General features: G+C 45.2%; 1 protein-coding gene across 4 annotated transcripts in view; it reads left to right on the forward strand.

Moving 5' to 3' along the window:
• IFT80 (intraflagellar transport 80) overlaps positions 1–17528 on the forward strand; it is a 159908-nt gene that overhangs the window by 32440 nt on the left and 109940 nt on the right. For all 4 annotated transcript variants that reach the window (XM_077290652.1, XM_077290651.1, XM_077290653.1 and 1 more), the window contains one exon: positions 15505–15573. In XM_077290652.1, coding sequence (XP_077146767.1) covers positions 15505–15573 — 69 coding nt within the window. The remainder of the gene's footprint in view (positions 1–15504; positions 15574–17528) is intronic.

The raw sequence follows: 17528 nt of genomic DNA on the forward strand, positions 1-17528 counted from the left end.
GGTGTTAGCAGTGAGCTGGGCACGCCTCTGTGGGCTGCACAACTCACTGCTGTAGGTGTGACTAGCAGCCATTTTATTATAGCCCAGTGCTCTCTGCCCAGCTCCACTTACTCTCTATCACAGGAGCTCCATTCACTCCATTAAGCTGCATTCACAGCCTGCAGAGAGAGGTGACACCTGACACCTCTCTCTGCCATACAATGTATCTCTCCCCTCCCTCCACAATGCCTGGCCATTCACTGCAGACCTGGAGCTCCTTCTTATCTTACTGAGGGATGAGTCACAGACAGCTCTGCACAGACAATGCTGCTCCATACATAAACACCACATAAACTAACTGTGCTTCTGATGCAGTAACTGCTGGTGATAGCAGATCATAGGTCAGTCACACACAAAATGGCTCTGCCCTGTGATGCTGCTCTTCATTCTGCCCCAGGGATATTAGACCACCCAAAAGGGGAGGGAAATGCTGATGTCAGCAGTTACTGCCCCGATTTTCCAGCTAACAGTAAAGCTGGTAAGTCTTACTATAGCTGCTTGGGGTCTAAAACGGAAAATATTCCCCCTAGTGGTCAATATATATATTTGTAAGAAAATATATAATATTTTTCATATAGAAATGTTTGCAAGCAGTGCAAACATTGCATTAATACATTTTATTTACTATTTTAAGCTTAATTTCACAAAAAAACAAACTAAAAGAAAACTGGTGGCACCTTCCCTTTAATAATACAATAATTAAAGCGAAATAAGACGGCCCTGCTTGTGAGAGCTTACAATCTACAATGAGGTGGGGGAGATACAAAGTACAGGTGTGTATTTACAATGATGTATTTACAATGAAGGTCCAGCCATCTTCAGGGGGTGGGGGGTAGATGGGGATAGTGAATGGGCTACACACACACAAATATAAAATGAGTTTGATTAGGGAACGTGATAGGCCGCTCTGAACAAATGTGTTTTGAGGGAGCACCTAAAACTATGCAAATTGTGGATGGTCCTAATATCTTGGGGCAGAGCATTCCAGAGGATTGGCGCAGCACGGGAGAAGTCTTGGAGTCGGGAGTGGGAGGTACGGATTAGTGCAGAGGTTAGTCGAAAGTCATTTGCAGAGCGCAGCGGTCAGCTAGGCCGATAGACAGAAATGAGGGAGGAGATGTAAGGGGGTGCCGCACTGTGGAGAGCTTTGTGGGTGAGAACAAGTACTTTGAATTGTATCCTGTAATGAATGGGCAGCCAGTGTAACGACTGGCGAAGAGCGGACGCGTCCGAGTAACGATTAGCCAGATGGACGACCCTGGCTGCTGCATTAAGGATAGACTGGAGAGGGGAAAGTCGAGTAAGGGGGAGGCCAATTAATAGAGCGTTACAGTAGTCCAGGCGGGAGTGGATCAGGGCGACAGTGAGAGTTTTTGTTGTTTCCATGGTGAGAAAAGGGCGGATTCTAGAGATGTTCTTTAGGTGTAAGCGGCACGAGCGGGCCAGAGATTGTATATGGGAGGTGAAGGAGAGATCAGAGTCAAACAACACCCAGACAGCGTGCCTGCTGCCGGGGTGTTATTATGGTGCCACCCAGGTTAGAGGTTAGTAGATGGCTGGAGCAGAAGAAGTTCAGTTTTGGAGAGGTTGAGTTTCAGATAGAGAGCTGACATGATGTTGGAGACTGCGGACAGACAGTCACTGACGTTCTGTAGTACAGCGGGGGGTAAGGTCAGGGGATGACATGTATAGTTGTGTGTCATCAGCATAAAGATGATACTGAAAGCCAAATCTGCTGATGATCTGTCCAATTGGGGCTGTGTAGTATTAATATGATCACTGCACCCCTAGATTAATTCATTGGGAAGTGTAGTTTGTAAAATAATGTCACATATAGGGGGTTTCTGTTGTTCTGGCACCTCAGGGGCTCTGCCAATGTGTCATGGCTCCCTTAAACCATTCCAGCAAAATCTGAACTCCAATATGGCGCCTCTTCCCTTCTGAGCTTTGCACTGTGCTTCAAAAGTAGTATTCTGCTACATCTAGGGTATTGGGGTACTCAGGAAAAATTGCACAACATATTCTATGGTGCAATTTCTCCTGTTACCCTTGTGAAAATGCAAAATTTGGGGCTAAAATAAAATTTTTGTGAGGAGCATGTGATTTCATTATTTTCACGGATCAACCTTATAAACTTCTGTGAAGCACCTGGGGGTTCAATGGGCTCACCACACATCTAGATCAGTTCCCTGAGGGGTCTATTTTCCAATATTGGGTCACTAGTGGGGGATTTTCACTGTTTAAGCACATCATTGGCTCTCCAAACACGGCATGGCCTCCGCCAATTGTTCCAGCAAATTTTGCATTTAAAAAGTCAAATGGCACTCCTTCCCTTCTGACCTCTGCCATGCGCCCAAACAGTGGTTTTCTCCCTCATAAGGGGTTTTGGCAGACTCAGGAGAAATTACATAAGAAATTTTGGGGTCCATTTTTCCTGTTACCCTTGTAAAAGTAAAAAAAAAATTTGGATCTGAAGTAAATTTTTGGTGAATAAAAAATTAATTGGTAATTTTTGTTTCCACATTCCAAAAATTCCTGTGACGCACTGGAAGGGTTAATAAACATCTTGAATGTGGTTTTGCGCACCTTGAGGGGTACAGTTTTTAGAATGGTGTCACTTTTGGGTATTTTCTATCATATAGACCTCTCAAAGTGACTTCAAATGTGATGTGGTCCCTAAAAAAAATGTTGTAAAAATGAGAAATTGCTGGTCAACTTTTAACCCTTATAACTCCCTAACAAAAATGTATGTTCCAAAATTGTGCTGATGTAAAGTAGACATGTGGGAAATGTTAATTATTAAGTATTTTGTGTGACATATCTCTGTGATTTAACGGCATGAAAATTCAAAGTTGGAAAATTGCAAAATTTTTGCCAAATTTCCTTATTTTTCACAAATAAATGGAAGTCATATCAAACAAATTTTACCACTATTATGAAGCCTAATATGTCACGAGAAAACAATGTCAGAATCACCGGGATCCATTGTAGCTTCCAGAGTTATAACCTCATAAAGGAACAGTGTTCAGAATTGTAAAAATTGGCCTGGGCATTTAGTCCATGAGCCAAGAACCAAATTTGACGATATCGGTACCAAGCGGAGTGACTAATTCTCTTTGGTATTTTTAGGTAGATGCATGTCTGTAGTTTATTTTTTGATATGATAGCCCTTACATATACGTAGCTTATTAACCCCTTCAGCCCTAGGCCTATTTGTACCCAAGTGCCTAAGCCAATCTGACCTGTGCCACTTCATGGGCTAATAACTTTGGAACGCTTTCACCTATCCAAGCCATTCTGAGATTGTTTTCTCGTGACATATTGTACTTCACGTCAGTGCTAAATGGGAGTCAATATATTTTACCTTTCTATATAAAAAAATGCTAAATATTCGGAAATTTTGGAAAAATCGGCAATTTTTTAACTTTGAAATTCTCTGCTTTTTACAAAAATACTGATACCCCCCATAATAGTTATTAATTTACACTCCCCACATGTTTACTTCATATTGGCATCATTTTGAAAATGAAACCTTATTGTTTTACGACGTAATAGGGCTTATAGTTTTATGCGCAATTTTTCACATTTACAGCAAAACCCACTTTTCAAAGGACCAAGTCACTTCTGAAGTCACTTTAAGGGGCTTACATAACAGAAACCACCCATAAATTACCCCATTTTGCAAACTACACCCCTCAAGCTGTTCAAAACTCATTTTTAAAAACTGTTAACCCTTTAGGTGTTCCACAGGAATTTTAGCATGAGCCAAGAACCAAATATGACGATATCGGTACCACCCGGAGTGACTAGATGTAGTATTTGTAACAAAATTTAATCCAAGTTATGTAAATACACACTGAACATGTCATGTGCATATATATATATATATATATATATATATATATATATATATATATATATATATATATATATATATATATATATATATATATATATATATATATATATATGTTACTCCATAATATCTTCAACATCGGACTCTGAATCTGACTGTTGTTCTACTGGCTCGTCTTCAGTACCCTTGTTCTGGCATGTCTGTAATCTGCACATGTCTGTGCACTTCAGGCCATTGCTGAGGCAAGTACACTGAGGAAGTTCACATGACCGCACACACTTGCAGGACAGTAGCTGTATAATAGCTTCTGGTGCTGGTGCCCCTTGCATCCACTTGACAACAAGCTTTCCGTCGTTATCTATCATCCAACCGCAGTCTGTTGGGTTTGCAACCCATGGCTGGCTCTGCAGACTTCTCCTCCAGATCGCAGCCTGGTAGTTTGCACGCAGTGCATGCATGAAAAGGCAGTCCTGGCAAGGAGGGAGTTGACTTGACTCTACCACTCCACGTCTGGCACAGAACAGCTGATAACGGAGCCTGTTTACCTCAGTTGTTTGGGTAGTTGGCAGGTACATGTGGCAGGTGATTTCCTGTAACTTCTCAAAAAGTTCGGTAGACACTTCCCATGAACGACCAACTTCCTGAAAGGCATCCTGGTATGTCTTGTTCATCTTCAACTGCTTGAGTGTCGTCATCTTCCCACGGCCAGCGAATGCACTGACGGTGTCACAGCCTGTAAATGCATGCATACCAATCAATGAATCACATATGCTGCCTCCCAATGTTCGGCTCAGAGTGGTGATATCCAGGAATCTTGTCCGGTTCTGTGTACCGCATTTCTGGAACAGGTGGGATGGGATTTTGTGGCACATGCCCAGACACAGGACCATGACATCAGTATCCTCCGAAGTGATGATGACCGACTTGTAACCAGATTCTGCTGCATGAAGAGCATGGAGAAGGAGGCGTGTGTCTGCTTCTTCTTGATTTGACTTAAGGTCAGCAGCCTCTTCCCACTGTTCTTTGGTGATCTTAAAGCAGAGCTGCTCACATGTGACATACAGCTCCTTCTCCTCAAGCTTCTCCCTGTGGTGTTTCGCCTTCCATTCTTCTACCAGAAACTTTATGAGACTTGCCTTGTTGGAGGAACTACTTAGAAGCTTTTTCCACTGCTGGATGTTGTGCCCATGTTGAATGTTCTTGAAATGGATCCCTGTGCCTTCATATCTGTTGACTCTTTCTGTATCTTTGATGGATGTCTCCTTGTAGACGTCAAAGACAATATCAATGCGCTTGCTCTTAGCACCCTCATGGATAGCGCGACTCATTGCTGTGCCTGCTAGCTGGCCAAATGTTGCATTGTTTCCCTTCAGTTTCTGAACCAGGCTCATCCCATCAATGATGGTTGCAGAGGGCTCGGGGATCACTTCTGCAGGACGAGCATTCCTCTCCAACTCCCTTGCGAGGGCAGCCTTGTTGGTCTTGCGGATAGACCCATCACCATTGGCAAGTGCCCATGGCAATGGACCCAGGGGATGAGTCAAGACATCACTCATTTGTAGCTTTCTGTTCTCAGCTACAAGTATCATCTGGCCAAATAGGTTTCTGTCAGCCTTCAAAATTACCTCCTTGCCAAGACCTTGTCTGCGTGTCTTCATTTGGATGTTAGAGAACGTTTTAAGTTTGTTCTTCGTCATCTTGTCATGAAACAATGTAGTTGGCTTATCGGTACCCAAACGCTCATCCTTGAATGTTTGATATGCATCCTCTCCTATACTGTATGCCCCTTGAAGGTCTTTGGCTACATCTGGTGGTGCTACAGTCGCTGTTGACAAACTGATAAGTTCACCATTATGCTCTTTGTTGAAGGGGTTCACCCAACCTGTCTCCAGCAGTTGAACGAAAGATTGGACATCGGCTTCATCTCTTCTAATCCTAGACACCTGTAGGTCTGAATGGCTGAAGTCAGTATATTGTTGGCCTACCAGGGCCCTCAGCTGCCTCAAGTACATACTGCGGTACTCTGATGTCAGGTAGAACCTGGAAACAGCTCCAACTTTGAGGCTGAAGCCTTTTGTGCCCCCTGGTGTCTGGGTGTCTTTGTTGATTGTCTCTTCAATGGTCTGGTCCACAGGAATTCGTCCAAAAGGATTCTTGCTACCGATCTGGACCGAAAAGCCACCTTGCATGAAGTATTCATGGACCTCTGGGTGTTCTATGGGCAGCCGAGACATTGTGGCATAGTAATAGGTTAGGTATCGGGCATAGTTGACCTTGTCATAGGCAAAACACCATGGTATCATCTGTCGGATTGCTCCTAGGTGAAGCATCCAGTTGCCTTCTCTTGAAGCTCGAACCAGGGCCAGCATGGTCTCGACCATGTCCAAGTATGACATCCAGAATGCTGAGAGTTGTTCATTTCTGAGGGTCTCAAGATAAACTTGAAAGAGCTTCAGGGTAAGTGTGCAAGATTCATTATCCAAGAGCTTTTCGAAGGATCCCTGCGACACACTGATGCGAAAGTTTGTGATGTTCTTCAGTGTTTCATCCAGATGGTGAAGGTCCCTTGCATGGTTTTCTTCTAGCCATGGAAGGAAGTTTTTCCATGCAAGCCTCATAAGTGCTTCATAGACCAGCTTGTGTAGTCTCACTGCTCTGTTGTACCTCCGGCCGTCCATCACTCCAGACACTGATCCTTCAGCGATTACACCGGATTCAACACACAGATCTCTAAGGCCTGCATCCTGAAATCTGTTCCCTATGATAGAGAGGAGATTACAGATTGTGTGGAAGACACCCATTCTAATTATAATGTTCTTGAACTTCTCCTGTTTCCAGATAACCTCGGCAGCTTTGGCATAGAGTGCTTGATCAAACACACACACAATTCTGTTAAGCTTCAGGGTCTGCATGATGGCATGTGTTTGCTCCAAGACTTCATTCACAGTGGACATGGCTGTTGCAGGAGCATTGATAGTGGGCAGGTAGCTTACAGTGTCCTGGGCCACTACAATGTCGCTGCGGATTTTTATGTTGAACCCAGTCCAACTGCTGGTGGTCTGATCCTCATGGTCTGACATTCTAGCCAGAAGCCAGATATGGTTTTTGGTTTTTGAATCCTGGACCTCCTTGGTAGTGTTAACATTCGAAGTCTCAATCCTGGGTGGCTCTCCCCGCTGCCCAACATTGTATATCGGTAGCATTAATTCTGTCAGAGTTATGCTTCTTTTCTTCGACTTGGTTACATCTGGCAGGACTTTCTTTGTCACAGAGCATGCAACATTGGACTGAACAGCAATGCCATTGACTCTATGAGATGTACCTGCTCCACTTAGTGTCTCCTCAAGTCTGTCAATGTTATCCCAGGCCAGGGTTGTGAACACACCTGGGTAGATACTTGCTGGCATTGGGATGTCATCCTTTGAACATTCCAACTTCTGGATACAAAGGGCTGTATCGATCTCCTCAGCCATTGAATATGACACACAGTGGCCAAGACGATTCAGAGTTCGAATCAGTTCTGTATTGCCGGTCAAAGACTTAACTGCAAAGGATAGCAGTACGTGCTTTGGTGGCTTTGTCTTTCCATTGGTAACAGCAAAAACCAAGTCACTGCCGAAGGATGTGGCAAGACGTTGAGCTCTTTCACAGGTAGTTTGGCACTCACAATCTCCTGTAAGCAGGGTTTGCAGGAATTGAGTGACTAATGCAGGAACGACATTCTGATCTGTATTGGGAGGCCATGGCTGACTCACATCTTGCTTCTTGATCTCATTCCTTAGCTGCATTGCTGCTTTGGTTACGATATCTCCAGAGTTAGCAGCTCTTGCTTCTTGCAGATCTTTTGTCATGCTGTGTACTTGCCGGACAAGGTCGTCCATTGATAGGCTACATGGATAGACTAGAAGCTTACCTTTCTCATCTGAGAGAAAGCGGAGTGATTCCCCAATCTCTGTTTCAAGTTTTCGTCGAACATGTTTCTTTGTCGATGGTTTCAGTTGGATGATACCACGGGATATCATTAATCTCTCAAGCCTAGATGTGAGGTTTATCATAGGCAGTACTTCTGGGTTTGGGAACAATTTAGTCCTTATATACAAGAAGAGTTCTTCAAGGGCCTCTTTCTCTGCCTCTTCGTAGCGTACTTCCTCGCTTTCGACCTGATTTTCAGCTGCACTAGACCTACAGGCCACTTGGGAATCATCTTTTGTGAATAGTTTGTAGCACGACTTGTGGTAGTGCCCCTCTGCAGCAACAAGGTCTCTGCTAAGTAAACCAAGTATTCTCTGTGTGCCTTTCCTTATCGCTGCTCTGCGGATCGTCTCATCTGCTCGTAGCTCAACACACTGGACAATTGGCTCCCTTGTTTGTTTTCCTTTTAGGTACTTGCTTGACTTCTCACAGAAGATACATACTTTGGCATACACCCTGCTATCACTGGGGGCACCCCTCGGTAGCTTCCTCATGGAGATTTTGCTTGCTGTTTCGACATTGACACCCTTGCCAAGGATAGAATCCAGTGACTTCTTCATTGTAAAGATACTACGACATTTACGGTGATATTGTATGTGTGGTATTTCTCCTTCTTCAAGGCCCTTAGCTGCTACCAGGACTGATTCATGCTGCCTGATCTCTGCAGCCCTAAGCAATGTTTTCCAGGAGTCCAAATCCTTAAGGGACGCCAGATCATCGCTGTCATCATTAGAGCAGTGTATGATACAGTCGATCCGTGATTTCTTCCTTGCTGGTACTTCCATCATGCCGTTAGATAGTCAGTAAACACCTGCAAACACAAAGAAAAACATTAAAATTTTATTTACCGTATTTCCTGGCGTATAAGACGACTTTTTAGCCATGAAAAACATGGCTCCAAGAGGGCGGTTGTCTTATACGCCGAATACAGCCGCCGGGGGGAAAGGCCGCCGCGCAGGGAAGGAGGAGGCAGGGGCCCACCTTCATGAGGCGCTCGTTCTTAGAGCTGGGAGCGCTGGTGCTAGGTGACTGTTCCCCCTCTCTCCACAAGTTCCTTACCAGCAGCAGCACACAGTACAGGACTACAGGACCTGTGGTGATGTCACGGCCATGTGATCAGTCACAAGCCTGGGAGGTGTCAGCCTCTACAGAGGGAGATAGGAGCTCTGCAGAGAAGACCGGAGAGTCCTGTTCAGCACAGAACGTGTATGTGTCAGTGTGTGTGCGTGTGTTGGGGCACCTCAGGGTGTCTTCAAATGTGACATAGCCCCCTAGATTTCTTCCAGTAAAATTTGCACTCCAAAAGTCATTTGGCGCTCCTTCCCTTCCGAGGCCTGCCGTTCCCCAATACTGCAGTGTACGACAACATATCGGGTGTTGTTGTGTTCGGGAGAGATTGGTGAACAAATAGTGGGGTGCATTTTTTGCTGGTACACCTCTTAAAAATAAAAAAATGAGCCTAAAATGACACCTTCATGTAAAAAATGCACTTTTTCCATTTTCTCAACCAAGTGTTTCCAACTACTGTGAAACACTGGTTGGGTCAAAGTGGTCACTATACCCCCTAAAAGATTCCTTGGGGGTGTAGTTTCCAAAATAGGGTCACTTTTTGGGGTTTCCACTGTGGGGGTACCTCAGGCAGCCTTCAAATGTGACATGGCCCCCTAGATTTCTTCCAGTGAATCCGCCACCCAAAAACCACATAGCGCTCCTTCCGTGTTGAGCTGTGCTGTGTGCCCATACTTTAGTTTACGAGTACATGTGGGGTGTTTCTATAAACTGCAGAATTAGGGTAACCAAGTTTGGGTTTGCCGTTAACCCTTGCTAGGTTGCAGGTAAAATTGGATTACAATGTAATATCTGGAAAAAAAATGAAATTTTGAAATTTCGCCTTCATTCTGCTAAAATTCCTGTGGAACACCTAAAGGGTTAACAGTTTTTAAAAATGAGTTTTGAACAGCTTGAGGGGTGTAGTTTGCAAAATGGGGTAATTTATGGGTGGTTTCTGTTATGTAAGCCCCTTAAAGTGACTTCAGAAGTGACTTGGTCCTTTGAAAAGTGGGTTTTGCTGTAAATGTGAAAAATTGCGCATAAAACTATAAGCCCTATTACGTCGTAAAACAATAAGGTTTCATTTTCAAAATGATGCCAATATGAAGTAAACATGTGGGGAGTGTAAATTAATAACTATTATGGGGGGTATCAGTATTTTTGTAAAAAGCAGAGAATTTCAAAGTTAAAAAATTGCCGATTTTTCCAAAATTTCCGAATATTTAGCATTTTTTTATATAGAAAGGTAAAATATATTGACTCCCATTTAGCACTGACGTGAAGTACAATATGTCACGAGAAAACAATCTCAGAATGGCTTGGATAGGTGAAAGCGTTCCAAAGTTATTAGCCCATGAAGTGGCACAGGTCAGATTGGCTTAGGCACTTGGGTACAAATAGGCCTAGGGCTGAAGGGGTTAATAAGCTACGTATATGTAAGGGCTATCATATCAAAAAATAAACTACAGACATGCATCTACCTAAAAATACCAAAGAAAATTAGTCACTCCGGGTGGTACCGATATCTGGCCCGGCTCATGGACTAATTAGTGTGTAAAGGATTTTGAACCCCCCAAAAATACATATTGGACCTTAAAAAAACAAGTTATGTACTGTATAGTACGCATCACAGGTGTGTAAATATTAACTGGAGTTAACGGCTCCACAGTTTTGTGCTGTGTAATATATTTTATTTTCAGTAATTATTTTGGCTGCACACTTCGTCTTGCAGGGCCTGTGGACATCATCACGGGTCCTTCTGCCCTTCTATGTTGCTGCCTTCTTATGATTGGTCAGCTTCATAGAGGAGGTAGAAAGTTCTCACTGGGGTCGTGTACATCTAGCAATGTCTATTTGGCCTTAACTAAAGTCAACTCATTAAAAACAAAACGTTTTGCACCCACTATTACATGGTGTCCGGTTCTACATGAAACGTTTGGTGAACAGTCCTCTTTACCGCTCATGCCTCACTCCTGTGTGGGCCACTGCTTGAGACATTTATGTCTGGCAGCAGTTTGATATTAGATTTAGAAGCTGGCTTTGTTTTCCCAAGGAGTTTTGGTGACTATGGATGCAGGAAATGGGGCAAGTACTTGTTGTATTGGTGCTGTGTGGCTGGTACATATGTACCTGCACTTTCCTGCCATATCTACTATTCGGGCACGCAGACTAGTACGGGCCCTACTGTGGTGATGGTATTACTATGTTAGTACTACCTTGTGTAACACTTCTGTCATTGTGGGTTTGGATAGGGGATCCCTGCCATGTGTGATCACATCAGTAACTGGCTTGTTGGTAATATTGGATGCTTGTTTGGTTGCTTCACTGACATTTTATCTTTCCTGATGAGCACTACTAATAGAGAATATAAGGGAGTTATTCGGTGCGGTAAATGATCAACTCTAATGGAAATTTTCATAGCAGAGCCTTCAACAGGCAGACTGCAGTCCATTACAGATTAATGGAGTGTTACTGTATGTGCCATGGGTCACATACTTTTGGCCACAGTCCTACAGTAGTTAACCCTCCAGTGTGATATTAGATTCTATTATACTAATGGACACTATGCTATAATGGAAAACTCCTCCCTTTTTTGTCTGATTAAAATTTTTTTATTGGTAGTCTTATCCCTAATGTATGTAAATATATATCTACATGTATGTGTATGTATATAATATAACTAGCTATTGAACCCGTTCTACGCCCGGGTGGCGAGCATTTATATTGGTATATGGTCTCCATCCTGGTATGTGCTGCTCCCATCTTGCTCTTCCATCCTGTCATGTGCTGCTCCATCCTGCGCCCCCATCCTGTCATGTGCTGCTCCACCGTGTCATGTGCTGCTCCATCCTGCATCCCCATCCTGTCATGTGCTGCTCCACCGTGCCATGTGCTGCTCCATCCTGCGCCCCATCCTGTCATGTGCTGCTCCACCGTGTCATGTGCTGCTCCATCCTGCATCCCCATCCTGTCATGTGCTCCCATCCTGCGCCCCCATCCTATCACGTGCTGCTCCATCCTGCGCCCCCATCATTGCGGGCGGCTGTGCGGAGTGCGGGCGGCTGTGCGGAGTGCGGGCGGCTGTGCGGAGTGCGGGCGGCTGTGCTGAGTGCGGGCGGCTGTGCTGAGTGCGGGCGGCTGTGCTGAGTGCGGGCGGCTGTGCTGAGTGCGGGCGGCTGTGCTGAGTGCGGGCGGCTGTGCTGAGTGCGGGCGGCTGTGCTGAGTGCGGGCGGCTGTGCTGAGTGCGGGCGGCTGTGCTGAGTGCGGGCGGCTGTGCTGAGTGCGGGCGGCTGTGCTGAGTGCGGGCGGCTGTGCTGAGTGCGGGCGGCTGTGCTGAGTGCGGGCGGCTGTGCTGAGTGCGGGCGGCTGTGCTGAGTGCGGGCGGCTGTGCTGAGTGCGGGCGGCTGTGCGTGGCGCTGCTGGGTGCGGGCGGCTGTGGGTGGCTGTGCTGGGTGCAGCGGCTGTGTGTGGCTGTGGGCGGCGGCTGTGCTGGGTGCGGCGGCTGTGCTGGGTGCGGCGACTGTGCGCGGCTGTGCTGGGTGTGGCGGCTGTGCTGGGTGCGGTGGCTGTGGGCGGCTGTGCGTGGCTGTGCTGGGTGCGGTGGCTGTGCTGGGTGCGGCGGCTGTGCGTGGCTGTGCTGGGTGCAGCGGCTGTGCTGGGTGCGGCGGCTGTGCGTGGCTGTAGGCGGCTGTGCGTGGCTGTGGGCGGCTGTGCTGGGTGCGGTGGCTGTGCTGAGTGCGGGCGGCTGTATGTGGCTGTGCTGGGTGCGGTGGCTGTGGTGGGTGCGGTGGCTGTGGACGTAAGTGGCGTAAGTAACAAATAGCTGTGGCATGAAGTGCCACAGCCTCATGGCACAGCAATTTGTTACTTGCGGAGGGTGAGTATACTTACCTGTCCCGTTCCACCGACGCCATTCCGGGCCATGAATATCCCCCTGCTCCCGGAATCGGCGCCTGCGCAGTCCGCGCTTTCCGGCGCCATTTTCTTGAAGACACATTGCAGTGTGTCTTCAAGAAAATGGCGCCGGAAAGCGTGTACTGCGCAGGCCCCTTTTCCGGCACCAGGAGGACAGATTTTCTGGTCCTCCTGGTGCCGGAAAAGGCGCCTGCGCAGTCTGCGCTTTCCGGCGCCATTTTCTTGAAGACACACTGCAATGTGTCTTCAAGAAAATGGCGCCGGAAAGCGCGGACTGCGCAGGCGCCGATTCCGGGAGCAGGGGGATATTCATGGCCCGGAATGGCGTCGGTGGAACGGGACAGGTAAGTATACTCACCCTCCGCCTCCTGGCTCGTCCCTGTTTCTCTGTTGGAGATCGCGGTGTGCGTTCAGCGCTTACGCATACCGCGATCTCCTGGGAGCGTCGCTCTGTGGGGTCCAGACTGCGCTTGCGCTTGCGCAGTCTATAAAGGCTTCGGACAGAGTGACGCTCCCAGCGTTATATTATAGATTTTTTATATAACACATGTCTAGCCATGAGTGAATGTATATACACATATACTATGTATATAGTATGTGTGTGTGTATATATATATATATATATATATATATATATATATATATATATATATATATATATATATATATATATATATATATATATATATATATATGTATATATATAGCTATATATATATATATATATATATATATATATATATATATATATATATATATATATATATATATATATATATATATATAGCTATATATATATAGCTATTTGTCATCAGTGCTAGACTGTGGGAAGGAGGCTGGCTGGCTCATGTTGACAGCCAGATGTTTTCTTGGTCACAGCTGATGTATGGACTGAGAAGGGGCTGGCTCAGCTTTTGAAATGATTCAGCCAGCTCCCTTCTCACACCGCACTGGTGAATAACTATAACTTGCTCTTCCTTTTGTGATCTGACCTTCAATATACAGTGCCTTGCGAAAGTATTCGGCTCCCTGGAAGTTTCCAACCTTTTCCCACATATCGTGCTTCAAACATAAAGATACCAAATGTAAATTTTTGGTGAAGAATCAACAAGTGGAACACGTTGAACAAAATTTATTGGTTATTTTACATTTTTGTGGAAATTCAAAAACTGAAAAGTGGGGCGTGCAATATTATTCAGCCCCTTTAACTTAATACTTTGTTGCGCCACCTTTTGCTGCGATTACAGCTGCAAGTCGCTTGGGATATGTCTATCAGTTTTATACATCGAGAGACTGAAATTCTTGCCCATTCTTCCTTGGCAAACTGCTCGAGCTCAGTGAGGTTTGATGGAGATCATTCGTGATCAGCAGTTTTCAGCTCTTTCCACAGATTCTCGATTGGATTGAGGTCTAGACTTTGACTTGGCCATTCTAACACCTGGATAAGTTTATTTGTGAACCATTCCATTGTAGATTTTGCTTTGTTTGGGATCATTGTCTTGTTGGAAGACAAATCTCTGTCCCAGTCTCAGGTCTTTTGCAGACTCCCAACAGGTTTTCTTCAAGAATGGTCCTGTATTTAGCTCCATCCATCTTCCCATCAATTTTACCTATCTTCCCTGTCCTTGCTGAAGAAAAGCAGGCCCAAACCATGATGCTGCCACCACCTTGTTTGACAGTGGGGATGGTGTGTTCAGGGTGATGAGCTGTGTTGCCTTTACGCCAAACATATCGTTTGGCATTGTTGCCAAAAAGTTAGATTTTGGTTTCATCTGACCAGAGCACCTTTTCCACATGTTTGATGTGTCTCCCAGGTCGCTTGTTGCAAACTTTAAATGACACTTTTTATTGATATCTTTGAGAAATGGCTTTCTTCTTGCCACTCTTCCATAAAGGCCAGATTTGTGCAGTGTACGACTGATTGTTATCCTGTGGACAGACTGTCCCACCTCAGCTGTAGATCTCTGCAGTTCATCCAGAGTGATCATGGGTCTCTTGGCTGCATCTCTGATCAGTCTTCTCAGTGTTTGAGATGAAAGTTTAGAGGGACGGCCGGGTCTTGGTAGATTTGCAGTGGTATGATACTCCTTCCATTTCAATATGATCGCTTGCACAGTGCTCCTTGGGATGTTTAAAGTTTTGGAAATCATTTTGTATCCAAATCCAGCTTTAAACTTCTCCAACAGTATCACGGACCTGCCTGTTGTGTTCCTTGGTCTTCATGATGCTCTCTGTGCTGCAAACAGAATCCTGGGACTATCACAGAGCAGGTGTATTTATACAGAGACTTGATTACACACAGGTGGATTATATTTATCATCATTAGGCATTTAGGACAACATTGGATCATTCAGAGATCCACAATGAACTTCTGGAGTGAGTTTGCTGCACTGAAAGTAAAGGGGCCGAATAATATTGCACGCCTCACTTTTCAGTTTTTGAATTTCCACAAAAATGTAAAATAACCAATACATTTCGTTCAACTTCACAATTGTGTTCCACTTGTTGTTGATTCTTCACCAAAAATTTACATTTGGTATCTTTATGCTTGAAGCATGATATGTGGGAAAATGTTGAAAACTTCCGGGGAGCAGAATACTTTAGCAAGGCACTGTATATACCATATCTATATACATTCACTTGGGTACCACTAATCTTCTGTATCTCCATAGCCGGTGAAGATGGGCACATAAAGATCTGGTCTAAAAGTGGAATGCTGAGATCCACACTGGCACAGAATGGTAAGTGATCTATCAAAACACACACCGGTATGTAGACCAAAATCTGTCTATCAGCAGCCGGAGGCGAACCGGAGCTCAAGGATACAGAGGATGACCCAGCACTAGCAGAGCTGCAAAACTTTTATCAAAACTATAGCAAGAAGGGGCAGTAAGTGACACAGCATTGCAATCAGAGTTTTTGTCCGGTTTGCTCCCACATTCCAAAGACATGCTGATAGGGACCTTAGATTGTGAGCCCCAACGGGGACAGCGATGGAAATGTGTGCAAACTTTAAAGCGCTGCGTAGTAGGTTAGCGCTATATAAAAATAAAGATTATTATTATTTGTCCCTATGGCCACAGGTTGGACATAATAAATTCCAGCGGTCCAGTATCACTTACTCTTTGCAGAAGTTGTGATAGAATCACAGTTTTCTCTGCTGTAGATCTAGCAGAGCTCTGAATACTGAGCCCTGTATAACCCTGCTCACCCTATAGCTTTCTGTGCACATTGTATAGTAACCGAGAGCTGCTAATCATTGGTGGGCACGTTGTTGGACCAGGAAGCATGTGGCCCCTAGTCCTGTAGTCATAATCTTCTGCTGATTTTACTAGAACAAAAACACAGCCCAGTAAATGACACATTGCCGTAATCAGGTTCTCAGCCCCCACATCATGCTGATCTCAGATTACACAGCATAAACCTGCTGACTGATTCTTTTTGCATATATGGCTGCTGATGAAATTGTATTAGTGTTGAATCAGTAAGCACGTGTGCTCAGATATGTCCATTAAATATATGGGTGCCTCCAGTCTGTTCATGGCAGGGAATCGCAGAGCTCAGTCTTCCTAATGACTGCTAACACTTCTCTGCATCATCAGCATTTACAGCTAGAGCTGGGATCTAGCCGTGCCGTACCCTGTGAAGTGGTGACCGGGGGGCTACAGCTGCTGGATCAGCCAGCAGACCGACTACCCATGACTGAAGGACATGTAACCCTCGGCCACCTGTCAGCTTACAGAGGAGAACATTATCAGAAAGAGGGGTTCGTTATGTCCCGCGATGGTCGAGTCTCTAATTGTATTAATCCTTAACAGTTTGTGGCCTTCAGTGCCGCAATTATGAAAGTGTTAATTAGAATTAGGAAGCGTTTCCCATTCTAAGAGAACTGAACCCCGAGCAGGAGCGGTCTAGCCTCCTGATCTATTGTGTGGCACTCTCCGGGCAGTTTCTGGGATGTTATAGGGCATAATCTGGGCGAGTAATACAGCGCTCTTATGTGTATCCCCATTCTGATCTCCTAGTGTTTTATGAATGCTTTTCTTCCACTGACTTAATGATGATTGCCCCCCACACTGGGCTGCTTTTAGAAAGAAGCTTGAGCCCTGTTCTGCAACAACTTGCTTTTTTTCTTCCTGAGTCTTCGGTGGGGAGAATAGTGGCGTTTGTCCTTCCCTCCAGGCCGGTCTCTAGAAGATCTGCTGAGCACTTTGTTTAGACAGCAGCGTTAATTGCAGGGCCTCTGTCATCTAATAGTCCGGAGGAGGGGGGTGTTCTGGAATAGGTAACAAAGAGCCGGCTGCACACCCGCCCCCAGTGCAGAGATGAGCACATGCACTGGTCGGCCGGTGTGCGCCTCTTCATATAGCACAACTTATCAAAGACCGCTTCAACTGAACTTATTTTCTAAAAAAAAAATGATCATTGAGCAGCATAGAGTTGGGCCTAAATATCACTTGCAACATTTTCAACTGCAAATAATAATAATCTTTTATTTATATAGTGCCAACATGTTCCGCAGTGCTTTACAGTTTGCACACACTAGAACCCGGGGGAAAACCACGCAAACACAGGGAGAACATACAAACTCCTTGCAGATGTTTCCTTGGTGGGATTTGAACCCAGGACTCCAGCGCTGCAAGGCTGCAGTGCTAACCACTGAGCCATCGTGCTGCCCCAAACTGTTAATATGAAG

This window comes from Ranitomeya variabilis, chromosome 2 (genome assembly GCF_051348905.1).
Source record: "Ranitomeya variabilis isolate aRanVar5 chromosome 2, aRanVar5.hap1, whole genome shotgun sequence".
NCBI classification, from domain to species: domain Eukaryota; kingdom Metazoa; phylum Chordata; class Amphibia; order Anura; family Dendrobatidae; genus Ranitomeya; species Ranitomeya variabilis.